Below are 17,782 nucleotides of genomic sequence, written 5' to 3'. Positions count from 1 at the left end.
AAATATAATTCCAATTTGCGTCTCTGAGCAACATGACGTTGTTTTGTTCCTGAATGAATCAACCGTTTAAATGATTCGGTTCAATCGCAATGACTCACTTATTAACAGTGACTTGCTGCCACCTACTTGCAGTTTTAATTTCACATTTAAAGTATCTTTAAAAAATTTTTTTAATCATTTAAAATATCAGTATTCAATGTTTTATGTTTAAAATATCAAAACAGTATTAACGCAGTTGTAACTGCAGGATAAAACATTAATGTCCTGCATTAAACAGTTAGTAAATGCATCTAAATGACCCTTCTAATGCAGCTTCTGGGTTTTCTCTCCATTGCAAAGATGAATTTTGTCAATACTGATTTCATTTGCTTGGTAATAGCCCAAATGACTTATTATTCTAATTGACTGATTCAATTTAAGAATCTGACTGAAAAGATGATGCACACTTTTAGGCCCATAAAAGGTAAAAAAGGTAAAAATGCCCATAAAAGGTAAAAATCCATTTAAACTTATTGGAAAAGATTTATTTTTACCACTGCTGTGAACTGACCACCACACAGAATATGCAGAATATCAAAAACATTAGGAGTCAGCTGTCCACGGTAGTCCTTAAGATACCAGCACAATAACACACTCAGCAAAATATCGTCTAATTATCGTTATCGATAAAATCCCAGAAAATATTGAGATATATTTTTTGTCAATATCGCACACCCCTAATATATTTAATGTTTTGTTTAGAAAAAATTTAAATAAATACGTGAAGTGCCGTTTTTTTCCACTTGAGCCCCTGCCCCTGAAAATGTCTGTGCACGTCCCTGGTGGTAGGTCAACATGACAGATGTAGTACATCCGGATTACATTCATACTGCAGACATTTATTCTATATAAAACATACTTAATTTTTTCTAAGGATCAAGGGCCAGGTGACACTTCACATCATATCGTAATTACCGTGTTTACGAGATTCCAACTTGTAAAAAGCGTTCACGTTTTTGTAGAACTCGTAATTACAACTTGCGAACTGGGAGTTTTCTGTGAACTACAACTTATGCCACCTGACCACCTCAGATTCAACAGGCTCTATGTTTAGGCATTGATAGTGCAAGGGTGTGAACAGCTCCAAGTAGAATGTCATGTGTTGTGAATGTCTCGAAAACAGTAATTACGACATGGCATGAATGCATATCAGTAACTAATGTAATACAATTATTGCAAAAGGTGTTTACGCATCATTTAAAAAATATTTTCACAGGTATTTTAAAGGTGGCATAAATGGTAGTTTTTAAAATGTTTCCTAACTATATATCAAATTCGAATACTAAAACAACTGAATTTCATTCACTGATTTTAATAAAGTAGGCTACCACTGTTTACAGAACTCTAGTAAGTTACGGTTCAGTAAGCAAGCAAGATTTATTCAGTACTAACAGTTCAGACTCATAATTGTTCTTGATTCAAAAATAATTATTGATTAATTGATCAAAAAGAAGGTTTCTTTGATTCACTAAAAAGAACCGGCTCATAAGTTATTTGTTCAGTAGGCTAATGGGCTTGTTCGCGTTGTAGCTTCAGTGATGATGTTGTTGAATGTATTTTATTACAGCTGTACCGCCTGCATTGACAGAAGAAAGCAAAGCCTAAAATCTGGAATCTGAGGGTGCAAAAAAATCAAAATACTGAGAAAATCGCCTTTAAAGTTGTCCAAATGAAGTTCTTAGCAATGCATATTACTAATCAAAAATGAAGTTTTGATATATTTACAGTAGGAAATTTACAAAATATCTTCATGGAACATGATCTTTACTTAATATCCTAATGAGTTTTGGCATAAAAGAAAAATCGATAATTTTGACCCATACAATGTTTTTTTTGACTATTGCTACAAATATACCCCAGCGACTGAAGACTGCTTTTGTGCTCCAGGGTCACATATGGTCTAGGTTTCCATCTGCAGTGTGTTCAAGCCGTCTTGAAAATAATATCAACAGACAACTATTTATGACCCAGCTGATAGTTTTACCTCCAGGAACATTATTGGAGCATCTTGCAGAATAATTCAGCTACTGCAGCAGCAAAGGCTGACTACATCTCGACAGCTCACAGGGTTAATGCTCATGACGGAATAGAAAGCGCGATTGCGTCCTCCGTTATGTCTTACAATAGCACACAAACAATTTGATCTGCTAATCATCACTCACACACACAATTTCTCACACCATATTACAGACTGTGCGCATATCAAAAGAGAATTGATTCCTTTTCCTCAATGCTTCCTTCCAAGCGGTTAACTATGTACTGCCACACGACCGGACTGCAAACATCAGCAGCTTTTAAAACTGCAGCAGGGATCACTTACGTTTCAGTCACCGATATGCTCCATGATTTGAAGGTACATGCAGATCAGTGTTTTGATACACAGCGGTCTTCTTTCGCAATTCTTTCATTTGCGCTGCATTCTGGCCTCGCCCTGATGTGACGTCACCGCGCATTACGTCAGAGCTGTTGCTCTAAAAGCTCCGCCCCGTTCGCAGATCGCGGGAATCAGAGATTTGAAACATGTTGTTTTTTAAAAATTGTTTATTCGTCTGCCTGTAGGTGTGGTATTGGTGGTCAGCCGGCCCCCATCTGACCACACACCTGCTCATTAAAACAGAGAGCCAAAACTCAAGCTAAGAGTGTGTGCGCTTTACTCAACAAATAGGGACGTAGATGAAGGTAACACTGTTAAAATGTACTTTTAATTCTTTTCATATTTACTGTACACTGTAAAAAACAAAACAAAACAAAAAAAAAACCCTGACATTTACGGTAAAATACCGGCAGCTGTGGTTGCCAGAACTTCACCGTAAAAAATATGGTAGCAACATTTTAGGTTTTACAGACTTAACTTAAATTAACAATAAAATACCGTATTTCATTAACTGGTGTAATGTTAATAAACCAACATATTGAAGTACTAATATCTGTTTTGAACCATTGTAATGCAGTGATAACCACCAAAAACTGGGGGTGATGAGAAAGTCACATGATGAACCAAAGCTCATCACAAACAGCTGTTCTAAGAGCTGAGGAGGGCAATACATATATATATATATAGAAGGTGCACACAGAGTCATTCACACAAACACTAAACCCTATCATGGTGACACACATGATACTGAAATAATGCAATAAACATTAATTTAACAACATTAGATGTATATTTTTTAACAGTATTTTACTGTAAAATTACATTAAATGTAATTACATTTATTCACCGAATATAGTATGGAAATTTACTGTTAACCAATTAACAGGTTTTTACTGTAGCATTTTTACAGTCTTTTACTGTTAAAATCACAATAATTTTTTACAGTGTACTTTTTATATGTCAGCTTCTGGCATATGTATGTATTTTGAGAAAATATGGTGCTTAATTTTAATGAGAGGATGCCTTTCAACTTTTTCATTTTGTGCATAATTTTTTGCATATCTTGGATACGGAGCAAACGTCGATGTTCCTTTTAAACCGACTCCTACTTATCCATCTAAACTTCCCTCTTGGAGCCAGATGGAGGAGACTGGTCCTGACCCCGACCCGGGTGAAACCACCAAAGCGGTATTTACACTGAACTACCCCCGCATTCATGTCCCGTTTGAGATTACTTTATGGGTGCTACTTGCGTCCTTTGCCAAAATAGGTGAGCGATTGCACGTTCTACAGCAAGTTGTTATATTCATATATTCTTTTAGACCAACACTAGTGACTTTTTGATGTTACTAGTAGCCTACTTATTTGTTTTAATTACTAGTTAAGTTGTCCAGTACTGAGTCTATTCCAGTTTTACTAGTACCCAACTTATTTATCAGATACAACACTTGTTTGTGAAACACTATGCAGGTGGTTACAGTAACATTTCTTATCTCAATTTACAATAGGCACTTTTACTTGTCATATGAAATAGCTAGTCAGAAAGACAACTTTATTCTATAGTTAAATTAGATTCTTAATAATGAGATTTAAAAATGGTAAAAAGGCAAAACAACAATAACAACAACAAAAACTACTACTATATAAAAAGTAGACTACTAGTAAATTAAAAAAGATACAGTAAATTATATTTAAGGATTAATGAATAGGGTACTTTCAAAAATTTCCCCTGGTTTTACACACACACACACACACACACACACACACACACACACACACACACACACACACACACACACACACACACACACACACACACACACTTACACACACACACACACACACACACACACACACACACACACACACACACACACACAAAGTAACGAGTAACAAGTATTGCTTTTTTCTGAATTGGTTTCCATGTTTACCATAAGAGCATGGTCTGGGTGCCAGAGTTGTGTTTACTGATCTCCATTGGTCTCATAGTCGGGGGCATAATGCACTCAATGCACGAGGAGCCGCCGGCAGTGCTCACCTCCAATGCTTTTTTCCTCTATATGTTGCCACCCATTGTTCTAGACTCAGGTTACTTTATGCCCATTTGGCCTTTCTTTGAGAATTTTGCTACAGTGCTGTGGTTTGCTGTTGTTGGCATCTTGTGGTATTCCATTGGCATTGGCATCTCCTTGTTTGCCATCTGCCAGATTGAGGTGTTTGGTGTGCAGGATATTAACCTGCAGGAGAACCTCCTTTTTGCCTCCATCATCTCAGGCTGTGCTTACTGTGTATGAGGACATCAGCGTTCAATGATGCTGTCACTGTGGTAAGTCATGTGTGCACATGGATTGTAGATGTACAAAACCAAGTGTTAAAGATTTCAAAAGGGGGTTTTCATAGTGATGCAATAGAAGAACCATTCTGGGTTCCCCAAAAAACCTTCAAGAACCATTTTTTCTTCTGTGAAAAATATTTTAATAATCTGAAGGACCCATTTCCATTATAAAGAACCTTTTGTGCAATGGAAAGGTTCTATGGATGTTAAATGTTCTTCATGGAAGTATCAATGCCAATAAAGAACCTTTATTTTTAAGAGTGTGTGAGTCATAGAAATGAGTCGGGGACAAAGAATGAGACTTATGAGCCATATATTGCCATACTCCCATGGGAAAATATGTGCTTGAAACTTGCTTTTACTTGGTGTATCAGTCAGAAATATTCTTTGATCAAGAACTGTTTTGAAGACACTGTACATGTACCTGTGAAAATACAGAAAGACATCCAGAGTTATGTAATTAATAAAAAACTATCACAATTTGTTTCAAAAGAAATACGCTCATATAAAATCTCCTTTCAAATCTTGCCATAGTAACAGATTATTTGAAATCCAAAACTCAACACAAGCCAGTGTAACTACTCGGTCATTTTAAAACACAGTGGCAAACACAATGTGTATGAACAATGCCACCTTTCTTTATTGTGTCAAACATAAAACAAATACTTAAGCACAATTACATTTCTTATTTTATTACATTTTAACCAGAATAGTAGAAAAGGAATAGTAACAGAACAGTAAGAGAGAAGTCTGTGTGCTTTTGCTTCTTTCTACAGTAATATAGAAGTTAATGTACAGTTAATATACAAGTATTTGCTACCGTGCTTGTATATTAGCATTATTGTTTTTTTCCCCACTCAATGATTGAAATATTTGTTAGCTGCAAAAAACACATACAGTACTCAGCATAAATAAGTACACCACCTCTAAACAAATAAATTTTTTCCCTTAATGATCACTAATACAATTAATGGAAAGATGGCAAAATTGATATTCAATAAACATATACTTTATAAAAACAGAGAAAATATGTAATGGATATCTGTAAAATAAGTAAATTAGCCAATTTTGTTTAAACAAATGGTTGCAAATATGAACACACGCTTGATTCAGTTCTATAAATGTGTAATAGCATGTCCTCAAATCTTATTTTCATGAATAAGTTTGGCATGCTTTTTTGTTAATTAATCAAGCAGACTTGTTGACGGAATATTATATTGTCAAACAACCCTAAGTTGTCTTCTAAGTAAAGAGTAATTGCTGAATTTTTTAATTTCAGAGGGGGTTAACTCATTTATGCTGAGTACTGTAATTATGCCTTTCATTGTTTAATTCACATGATTTCATAATTTTGTTGTGAACATGGCAAGTAGTCTTAGTGAATGTTTTACTGTGTGATGCCTGCATGTGTTAAGGCACAGGATACGAATGCAGCTGTGGAATGCAGTAGGCAGAGTCTGGCTCCTCGCTACAGCTAAGCAGGCCAGAGCCTGGTTGGTACACTGGTGGGAGACCATTTGTGAAAATGTAGCTTGCTGCTGCAGCTATAGTTTTAGTCCAGCAAGCAGGGGGTGATCATGCCCTGGCTTGAATGGGTGCAAAAGTCCTAGTGTAACGACACAGACTTTAGACTGTGAAAAGAAGCATCCTGGTAGGCCGTTGTAAAAAAACTAGCTTGCAGCTGGAGCTAGTTTTAGTCCGGCCAGCAGATGGTGCTCATTCCCTGACTTGTATGTGTGCAAAAGTCTTAGTATAATGTATCGAACTTCAGAATGTAAAACGAAGCAACTTTCTGATAATGCATTAGACCGGCACCTGTAAAAAGGAGCGTCGTTCAGATGAGGCATTAAACTGGCCTCCTGACATTCTGTTGTCATTAATTCCCCACCTTAATCATGAATTTGACCTAATTGTTTAAGCTGGTAGCGCATCCCGATGGCCGCATTGAGCTTGTCAGAATGCGCTACCCCTCTATTAGAGCAGCTTTAATAATCATCACATTTTGTTATTATTTTATTAGTTTAGCATATTTTTGTCATACGTTTGTGGTGTTTTTTGTATCAGATTGTGTATTATTTATGTTGAAGTAGTTCTCACTGTCTGTTTCAGGCGCTCTATAATTTTTTCAACCATGTAGCAGTGATGGAGGTGGTTGAAGCTGGAGAAGTTTTTCTGCACATAGGTCATTTTTTGTGGTGGGTTTGGGAGGTATGCTTTTCGGGGTACTGTTTGGCTTTGTGGCAGCCTTCACCACACACTTTACAGGAAAAGTGAGAGAGATCGAGCCTCTAATGATCTTCCTGTACAGCTACCTGGCCTACCTCATAGCGGAGTTATTTGCCATCTCCAGCATCATGGCGTAAGTAAGGGCTCCTAACTGCATTTTTGAAGATAATAAAAACTGAATTAGCACGGTTTTGGCTTTACCTGAAATGTTGTGTTCCTGTTTCTACAGTATTGTAATCTGTGCCTTGACTATGAAGTATTACTTCAACTTTAACTTAAACTTCATTTATTTATATAGCACATTCAAGTGCAACTTTGTTGCCCAAAGTGCTTCACAAAATTAAGGATAAAATAAAATACACACACATAACTTACCCACAAATAAACAAACATTTAAACAAACTTTATAAAAGGTTCCGAAGTCAAACTTTCTCTACTTCAAAGGCCAGACGAAAAAAAAATGTGTCTTCAGTTGGGACCTAAAAACGTTGATTACGTTGAGGAGAATGTGTCCCAGCGCTCCTGCACCACTGTTCGGCATGTCATTAAGATGGTTGGAAGTGTGTCGTAAACTCGTCTTCTTTCCTCTTTCTTTCTGGGTGTTGTTACTATAGCAACAGAGCACGAGTGGAACTGGTGCTACATCCTCTTTACACTGCTGTTTGCTCTGCTATGGAGAGGCCTGGGCATGGGAGATCATTTGTGGAAATAATTCCCAATTAATAGGAAGTTTTTAATAGAAGCAGGATGTTTCCTTATTGTCATCGGTTATAATTAAACAATATTACATGAAACAGCATGATTTCAAGTGTGATAATGTTTTTACACAACAATTCAACACACAAGAAATGAATAGTAACCTAGTTTGACACAATATTGCCAATTTGCCCATTTCCAACAGAAATAGTTCCAATCAAAGCAGAATCATTACCCTAATTTTTTTTAATTGAATGAATGAAACATTTTTTTCAGTGTGTAAAACATTTTCAGAACATTCTTCAGATGAATAGAAAGTTCAAAAGTTAATTTTATTTTAAATAGATATCATTTGTCGCACTATAAATGTCTTTACTGTCACTTTTGATCAATTTAATGCTCTTGAATAAAAACATTCATTCTTTTCAAAAAATGTGGTAGCGTACAGTATCCAAATACTATTTCTGTTTGCAGGGAATTACTATAAGACCTCTTCTAAAATGAATGAATGTTCGTTAGAAAAATCGAAACCTTGAGACCATCATTGTTGAGATTCACAAAAGGGTATGTTTTCAGTGGTTTCAATTATTTAATCTAAACATGCTTAATCAGTAATCGAGATCAATTTAGCTAGTTCTGATGCCATTACTCTGTTTCAGTTAATGGAGCACACTGTGGCTGGCATAAAAGATCTATGTGGACAGTGGAGTCACTACTACTGGAAAGACAAGTAGGAGTTAGACTCTTACATTTGAGCTATTTTTTCACTACACAGCTTTTCAATGGAAAAATACAGTTCTCTGCTGATCCCAGCTTAGTAGAAGTATTTTAGTGTCATGTTTCCACTTTTCTCTGTTATCATTTCATCAGTCTCCCAAAATGTGCCAGTGGTTAGACTGGTCTTACTGCTTTGTCATGTGGACATGTGTTCCCCAATCAGCCTTAGGCTTCTGTAAATGTATCTGTCATAAATCTATTTTCTGTTAGTTACTAGTGCAGCGGTTACCCTTGGTTTCTTTTATTTTGTTTAATTTTGTAAAAAATTGACCTGAATGGATAAAGGACATTTATTCAGTGACTCAGTTTAAATGTGGGAGTTAAATATCAACATGGGCGTCGCTAGGCCATTTTTAGGGGGGCTAAGAAGAAAGAAAGTATGCCTCAAAGTCCAGGAAGAAGTTCTTGTCATCTGATGTGACAAATATGCATAAACTCTTATCAAAGAACATGTACAAGACCAGACAGAGGGTGAGTTATGACAGAATGTCCTGAACTTACAATAGTGGAACTGCTGAAAGAAACTAAACAAACAACACCAACAAACAAACAGCAACAAAAAAACGCCACCATAAAAAAAGGAAAAAAGCAGTCAAATGTTCATACAAAGAAATTAGTTATGAAATTGATTATTTTTAGGGCACTGACCTAGATCAGAAATAACAAACAGTTTTGTGCCAGGTTTATAGATTTGTATGACCTACACCGAAAAAAAAATAAAATAAGTGTCTTATTTATTTTTAGTGCATTTTTATATCGGTCTAATCTAAATGGTTTTGATTTTGTTCAGTTTGTTAAAAAATAAATCTAAATTAAAAAAAAATGTCTATGATTAAATAGTATTTTAATTTTGATGACACATACTACCTAGCTTTATATATATATATATATAAATTTATTTTTCAGTGTATAAGGCCTGTACACTGAACAAAGACTACCATGTGTTTATGGAAAATTTCCGTGTCTTCTCAAATTATTTAATTTTGTAATATAGGTATGTGGAATAAATAGTGGGACATTGAAATTGTTCCATGTTTATTTTGCTGCTTCTAATGTTTTTTTTTTTGTGATATTTCACAATCTATATTTTTATCCATTATGCTTCACAGACAGTGTCTTACACCAATAAGCATACATTACCCAGTGATATCACAGCCAGGGAGATCCTGATGAGATGCCACACAAGCTTATGACGCAGCCTCAGAGCTGGAAGCTTCCATGGCACTGTATATATAAGCACTTATTTATACAGGGTACAGAATGATATAAGACAAGAAAAGACCTAAAGAATGCTGTCTAAAATCAGAACACATAAAGTTATACATAATGGTCTATATAGTATATACACTTCTAAATATGGAAATGAGAGGCTTATTTTCTGTCACTGACCCTTTCCTTGCTCTTCTACCACCAGAATACTGCAAAAATGTCCCAGAAGTTTTTCTCTCTGCCCATGGGTCAGAGTCTGAACTCTGGATTTTATCCAGTGAGACTTGGTCACACTGGTGAGAGAAAATACTGATTTATAGCAGTGCAACGTCATTCAACCATCTCTAGTTGACCCCCTGGCTCTTGTAGCAAAATCAGATGGATTATATATAGATTGCAAATGACATACAAGTTTCATTTTTCAGCAGCTATTTTCACAATTTTCAGCAGCCATTACTCCAGTCTTCAGTGTCTTTCAGAAATCATTGTAATATGCTGATTTGCTGCTCAAGAAACAATTCTTACTATTATCAATGTTGAAAACAGTTGCGCTGCTTAATATTTTTTGTGATATTAAATGAGACATTTTTTTTTCTGGGATTTTTCTTTGATTCATAGAAGGTTTAAGAGCAGCTTTTATGGCCTGTATGTGTTGGTGTGGTTGTTTATATGGCTAATGCATAATTTGACATGCCATCTAGTGGGAGCTTTAAATATTACATTGATGTGAGTCAAATGATTTTCATAACTATATTAATTTTAAGCAGCTGTATTGACAGTAATATAGACAGTACACTACTCTGTTGTCTTTGTAGATTTTGATACTGAATCGGAGATCGACTATCCGTCAAACAGGCCCACGTTCAGGCATCCACAGAGACTATCATCTACAGTATTGATGCCTCTCAGGCCACAAGTGACTTAATTCCTCTGTCAACATTGTGGATGAACAGAATGAGGAGCAGAGGGGCTACAGGATGACACATCTGGGGTCAAACGTCAGCCATTCAGGACATCAGACCTCACGTCTGCCTTATGGCTCATCTAGAAACTATAGTGACGAAGACCGTGAGGGTGAGGAGCAGCAGTCACGGTTGTCTGTCTCCACATGCATGGGCATGGGTACAGGAACTGCAGAACAACAGTGATGTGCAGCACTCTTTGATGAGGAGACCACACTGGCTGCCACATAAACCACATGACCAATGAGACCAACAGGGAAGGACACTGTTAATGCAGCTGGACTGCTATTACTTGTGGAATTGATCCCATCACTTTAAAGGGGTCATATGATGCTATTTTAAAGATCATTATTTTGTGTATTTGGTGTAACAGAATATGTTGACATGCTTTAATGTTCAAAAAACACATTATTTTTCAAATACTGTACATTATTGTAGGTCATCTATGCCCCGCCTCTCTCAAACACTCGTTTTCAACAGACGTGCTATGATTTCTGACAGGCAGTTCACTCTCCTGTGATGTGACCCTGTTCCCCTTGCACACACACACACGACGCGTTACTCTGCGCTGCGCAAAACTATTTGACTATTTGAACAGTCAATAGCAAATACTTAAACTAATAACAAAACATAACTTTTATAAAGAATAACTCTTTGGATTTGAGACTTTAGTCTTTGCAAATTTACAGATCTTCTTTATGCACCAAGAGCTTGTAGCACTCCAAAGAGAAAGGAAAACTTGAAATCGCATCATATGACTCCTTTAAAGGAACCCATAAAAACTAAACCACTTACACTAGAGAAAACAGAAATAACTTACTCCATGTGAAACACAGTCACAAAATATTCCTATGTAAGGACTTTACATAAAAGCTATCAGAAGTTGTAATATTCGGTATATATTAGTCCTTAAGCTACATACTGCTTTACATGCATTTTACTGATATTGCTAAAACTGATAAATTGGTGCATTGTCATTTTCATGCAGTTATAACTTTATCTTTTGGAAACTTTAGGATATATTGCTCTTTATCAGATTTAACTGGATTTAAGTTAAATTATTTATTTTACAGATAAATATAAAAATGCCAACTTAAACAAATTATTTTCTTTCCACATTATAAGCAATTACTTGATTCATGAAAGTTACATTTCTGTATAGGACATAACATTAATATTGTGTGTATTAATCTTACTGTGAAATATACATGGGCACAAATATTAAAGTAAAATATATTATTAGCACAAACAGTCCTCTAATGTATGAGATCATTTGACCCTGGCATGCAGCACATACTTTTTAAATGAACTATAAAATAAACTAAAATAGCATAACAGCATACTTTTGTGTAGACTCAGGATTCTCTAAAATAAATTATTTCAAAAAATTGTGTAATTATATGTATGACCTTGGTATTCGTAACAAAAATGCCTACATTTAAAATAATAATTGTAAATAGATAAAATCAGATGGTGATAAAAACCAAACCAAAACAAAGGTAAGAAAAATAAGAAAACATTTCCCACAACAAAAGTTTGTAATGTTTTTTTAAATAGTTCTCTTATGCTCACCAAGGCTGTTTTTATTTGATAAAAAATGGATTAAAAACAGTAATATTGAAGTATTATTAGTATTATTTGAGTATATTTTAAAATTTATAATTTTTTCTTGTGATGGCAAAGCTGAATTTTCAGCACCATTACTCCAGTCTTCAGTGTCACATGATCCTTCAGAAATCATTCTCAAGAAACATTTCTTATTATTATCGATGTTGAAAACAATACTTTTTTTCAGGATTCGTTGATGACTAGAAAGTTCAAAACAACCGCATTTATTTGTAATAGAATTCTTTTGTAACATTATGTTTTTACTGTCACTTCTGATCAATTTAATGTATCCTTACTGAATAGAAATATTATATTATTTCAAAATAATAAAAAAATCTTACTGACCCCACACTTAATTTTGAATAATAGTGTACGTGACCTATTCTTAAGTTTTTGTACAGTTTTAATAAAAACATTATTGCTAGCCTTTGGGGCAACTGTATAACTACATTTTAAAACACAGAAGGAAGTGAGTATTCTGTAGTGCACCAATGATAAACAGTGGTTAAACGGTTTTCTTTGAAGCATGTACCTTTCTTGTTTATGTAACGCTTAGTCTGAAATTTGTCCAGGAAACATAAAATCAACACATAAAACATTTTTTATATAACATACATTCATCAACAATGAATGTCCCACATCTGCTGCTTTGAAGTGGAATATGCTTGACTTTACACTAGTTCTGGCACTGGTGTTGAACCATTTAACAGCAAAATGTTCTGATATAAACATAAATCCTACTAGATTTTGCATCAGAATCTGTCAAGTCTGCACTTGCACATGCAGTTGCTCTCTTTCAGCATGGCGGCACAGGAAGCAGCCGTACCGACGGGCGTCTCACATTGACATCGTGACATTTAGTAGCTGGTATAAAGATCCAAACTCCCACATTCTCCAAAAAAAACCGATTACATCACCCGAGAGGAAACAAAGACAGCTGCCGTCACAGTTCTATGTCTTTCTGTCACTTTGAGTGGTTTTCACCTCATTGTTTGGGACTCTTGTCTTTAACTTTTGTCTTACTGTCCCATTTAGGAGTCCTCACGAATAGCAAACCTACAGCTACCAGTCCCAGCACAACCCCCAAACTAGGAGGTCCACAGGGGCTGACTTCTTGAGCCAGACAAGACAGCAGTGGTGCAAGGACCCGTCCCACAGCTGTGACTGACTGTCCCACTCCAATTAACGTCCCGCTAGCTTGGGCTCCCCCACGCTGTAGCTCTAAGTCGGTGATGCATGTGCGTCCGATAGTGGTAGAGATGGCAAAGAACGTGGAAGTGAGCAGGACCTGCCAGACGTTGGGTGCCGTGGCATATAGGAAGATCAACGTGCAGGTGAGTGCGGTAGAGTGCAACAATAAAGCAGACATGTTGTTGCCATACAGGTGTGTGACGGGTCCCACGAAACAGCCAGCAAGGGCCCCCAACATACTGCTGTAGCTGATCAAATAGCCCGTCACCTTTGGTTTGAGCTGAAAACGCTCCTCCATGGCTAAGGAGAAGTTACTGTAGTACAGCATTATGGATACAGCCATTAGAAGATGCACCAGGAACACGTCCCACATATCGGAGGAAGCCACCATGCGGATCTGTATCCACACTGAGGTCAGCTGTCTCCAGGCAGGCTGGACGACAGACATGTCTCTCCAGCCCCAGCCTCCATTTGTTTGACTACGGACTGCTGATGCATTAGGATGGCGAATGTGGTTTTTGTCTGAGCAGTTCTGCTGGACTGAGTTTTTTATCTCATTGTAGGATTTGCTGGGTTTGGTTTTACTGTTGGCGTTTGCATCAACACAGTGATTTAGCGTCTCACTCCAAGGTAACATCCAGACCAAACCTGAGAAAACAACATTTGGATAAGCTTTGTAACAGACATCTGAAGGGATCGCTTGTGAAAAAGAAGTGCACTTAATTGTACTGAATGTGCACTTGCAGTGTACAGAAATTATTTTAAAAACTGTACTGGCAGATAATATAATATTAAGGAAATAAAAGGCCACTTCATCAGAGTGCACTTTCATGACTGAAATCTTGAAAGTGACAACAATAATTATATTGATTTGAATGTTTTACTGTAAAGTACATTTTAAAGCATTGTTTTAATAATCCTTTGTCATGCTTTAAAGAAGTACTTATTTTGATGTGTTGACATACTGAAGTATGTAAAACATGTAAAGTACTTAATTATAATTTTAACTGTCATGATTTGGCTTCAAACTTGGAATATAGTTCATATGCTGTACATATGAAGTCGCTTTATAATTCTTTATGGTGCTTTTGTGTCCTTTTTGAAGTTTGAAAACTTCAGTTCACATTCATTGCAACTGCATGGCGAATAGTCTTCAACATTTTTCTTTTTGTATCCAGTGGAAGAAAGTCATGTGATTTTGAAATGACATGAGGGTGAGTAAGCAATGACAGAAATGTAACTTTTGGATGAACCGTCCCTTTAATTTATTACAAAATAATCTCAGAAAACACTGGGTTTATCTATACTTGTCTGTACTTTCAAGGAATAAGTTACTTCATTTATTAATTTAACTACTGTCAGTTTTGCTCACCTGCATTTAGAAGGAAAATGGCTGCACAGACGAATGAGGATAAGTAAAAACCACCCTCATGTTCAGTGAGATATCCCCCCACCACTGGTCCCAGGATGAATCCCACACTTGAGGCTGCATTAAAGTGGCCCATCACTAGAGGCCGCTCTTTCTCCGACACAAGATCTGACAGGAGCGCTCGGCAGATAGACAGGGAGTGTTTAAAGAGCCCTTTAAATAGGAAAGGGAATATTTTCAGAAATGCTGCACTTCCTAATTTGCAATATCAACCAAAGTATGTCACTACTTACCCACTGGTATCCTGGCCAGCACAAAGAGTGAAATACTCGTGGACAGACCCTGCAGGCTATATCCAAAGGCACTGAGCAAAAGGCACGTCAGTAGTGAATAGCGCCTCCCTACCACATCACTCCAACTTCCCTGCCAACCAGCGAATACAACACATAAGAGACAACTAAATATATAAAAGAGGCCATTATCAATAACACTGCCCTGTAATTACTAACTTTGAGGTGCTTATTCCAAAAATAGTGCCTGTGTTGCTAAAAAAAAAAAACCTGCAATAATGTCAGATTAAAAGTTTTACTTTAAATTACATTTTAAATCATTAGGTTTTAATAATATTTTGTTGTGTTTAAAGAGGAACATCTATTTTGATGTGTCGACTAACTAAACTATATACTAAATACTATACTATATACTAAATAATATATACTATACTAAAGCACATGTAAAGTACTTCATTAAATTTTTGACTGTAGTATGTTATTTGGTATTACATTTAAAGTTAATATATTTTTAACATACTAAATTGCAACTTATTCCAAATGTGTAATTAAAAAAAAAAAGACACAAGTTTCAATAGAAAGGGAATATTTCACAGTTAATAATTTCAGTCAAAAATCAATTAGTCACAGCCTAATTGCATTTAATATCAATTTAAACATTAAAAATCGCCGAAAACATTACATTCAGTTTGCACTTAAGTAAATTCTTATAAAGTATATTATGTCTATAATAAATAATAATAATAAAAAAATGTGACATCTCAGGAAACCAATTTCAGTGATATCCATCAGGTAGTATAGGACATTTTCTGTGTGATATTAATTGCAGAACCTTTGAATGAGAATCTTAGTCGTTTATTAAAGGAAAGCATGTCTCTGCGAAGAAAGCTACAGTTTATAGCCTACAGGCAGACAGATCGTACTTGACAAATGAAACCGCTCAGGCCCTGAGGCAAGCACGGCAGGCATCTCCATACCAGCACTCATTAGACTGAGGTATCACACACACACAGCACACTGGTGTAATGCAATAAAAACTTAAATTGGATTTACTATGTTCTCTATGTTTCTGGCCTACAGGCATGTCATAGAGGTTCACTGCTCCTGTCTGCTGTCTCCATGCTTAACATCCAAGAGAAGACAAACATCTCCTTCACTTCTTAACTAGCCCCGTGACCCTTCAGTCTTTAACCAGTTTAAATATGTGTGTGCCAGTGTGTTCGTCAATGGTAACATGATGACTCATTTTACAGTAACACACTCTACACGTTAGAGCAATCTGCAGTTTGAGGCTCCCTGTAATGTTGATTGTAATAAACAACTACTGTGATACATGCTTTAGTTCCCATGGAGACATTTCAGATGAGGTAAACATGGATTATTAAATTGAGACCAGCAAATTGATAATCATATTACAGCAGCAAATGCAGCTCGCTAAAAATAAAATCACTACTTACCACCACAGTGCTAGAGAAGAGTTGTAAAACTCCATATGTAGATCCTGCAACAATGGAAAACAGTCTTTTTATTTATCATTACTAACATCACTAAATAAATTAACCACTAAACAAAAGAATAATTTTAGTTTCACAATCAAATAGCTGAGGTAGGAAGACCTTGTGATCACAATCTAAGCTGCCTGCCTCATGAACTCATGAAATATCAATTGAGCTGGTGATTTCCATCCAGCCCTTTAAATCAGAGACGAGGTGCAGGCAATGTGCTGGTGTTTTCAAAGACCTGCTTGTCTAAAACTTACAATCCGCCGGCTATTAAGTCATCTGTTGACTGAAAAAGTAAGAAAAGTGAATTGACTTTGGTCCTTTTGAGAATAAGATGTGCGGAATTCAACAAAATTGGACGTATATATTTAGAAAAACAAATGCCAATTGTTCCATTAAAATTATTTTGCACTGAACTGATTTTGTGCACCCTCAAAAATCCTTATTCAGACCTACAGCTGCAACATTCTTGTGAGAGAATGAACATTCTGACTCTGATTATTAATCAGTCAAACTGTTTATTGAACACTGAGATCATACCTTTTTCAATAAATCAGTGAAACATTTCTGAGTAAAAATATTGTCTTCTTGCATTAAAACAGTGCTGTCTAATATTCATAGGAGTTTGACAGGGATGGCATGATGGCATCCTATTAATAAATACCAACGTGCAAATATTGAATGATCTAGTCGGCACCTTCTAAACACAACTTGATCATGCCTATTTTATTTCTTACTAGGATTTGTTTAATATAACTTACTTGTTAATAAATACATGAAGTAATTACTGGTTTAAAATCTGAGGGTGAAATTTTGCAATTTATTTGCTATAAGCTATTTCAGTAATAATAAACAGGCAAATAAAACTGACATCTATAAGGGAGTTTTCAATACATACCATTTCTTGGTAGATTTTTATACAAATCTATGCAAATTAATTATATTGTAGTCTATATAGTTTAGATCCGTAAATGTGACCTTTTTCTCTGGATCACACCAAAAGAAGCTACTTTTCATAACAGGCAACAATTAGTGAAATATGTTATTAATACTGGATCTCAGTGCCACCATGGAATTTAACAACAACAGAGACTTACCTACAATCCCAGCCACTGTAGGACTTGCTCCTAGAGACTTCACATGATGACTCAGCAAAGGGATAATCATACTGACCCCAAAGAGGTCCTGAAATCACACACACACA

The 17,782-nt window shown here is 35.9% G+C and overlaps 2 protein-coding genes and 1 pseudogene across 3 annotated transcripts in view; 1 reads left to right on the top strand and 2 right to left on the bottom strand.

Moving 5' to 3' along the window:
• Positions 1–2,457, bottom strand: part of LOC107676472 (type I inositol 3,4-bisphosphate 4-phosphatase-like) — a 35,346-nt gene extending 32,889 nt beyond the window's left edge. For both annotated transcript variants that reach the window (XM_016471026.1, XM_016471033.1), the window contains exon 1: positions 2,360–2,457. The gene's annotated coding sequence lies outside the window, so the exon portion shown is untranslated. The remainder of the gene's footprint in view (positions 1–2,359) is intronic.
• Positions 2,458–3,424: 967 nt separating this feature from the next.
• LOC107676527 (sodium/hydrogen exchanger 2-like) lies at positions 3,425–10,763 on the top strand (annotated as a pseudogene).
• Positions 10,764–12,612: 1,849 nt separating this feature from the next.
• LOC107676555 (major facilitator superfamily domain-containing protein 9-like) overlaps positions 12,613–17,782 on the bottom strand; it is a 6,821-nt gene continuing 1,651 nt past the window's right edge. Inside the window, exons 2-6 of the mRNA XM_016471131.1 lie at positions 17,676–17,763; positions 16,534–16,577; positions 15,080–15,209; positions 14,790–14,999; positions 12,613–14,065 (exon numbers count right to left, since the gene is read on the bottom strand). Coding sequence (XP_016326617.1) covers positions 13,212–14,065; positions 14,790–14,999; positions 15,080–15,209; positions 16,534–16,577; positions 17,676–17,763 — 1,326 coding nt within the window. The 3' untranslated portion in view covers positions 12,613–13,211. The remainder of the gene's footprint in view (positions 14,066–14,789; positions 15,000–15,079; positions 15,210–16,533; positions 16,578–17,675; positions 17,764–17,782) is intronic.

Source organism: Sinocyclocheilus anshuiensis, unplaced genomic scaffold, assembly GCF_001515605.1.
Source record: "Sinocyclocheilus anshuiensis isolate Anshui unplaced genomic scaffold, SAMN03320099.WGS_v1.1 scaffold1126, whole genome shotgun sequence".
Taxonomy (NCBI): domain Eukaryota; kingdom Metazoa; phylum Chordata; class Actinopteri; order Cypriniformes; family Cyprinidae; genus Sinocyclocheilus; species Sinocyclocheilus anshuiensis.
Note: the sequence above shows the minus strand (reverse complement) of the source record. Positions and strands in the feature narration are given on the sequence as shown.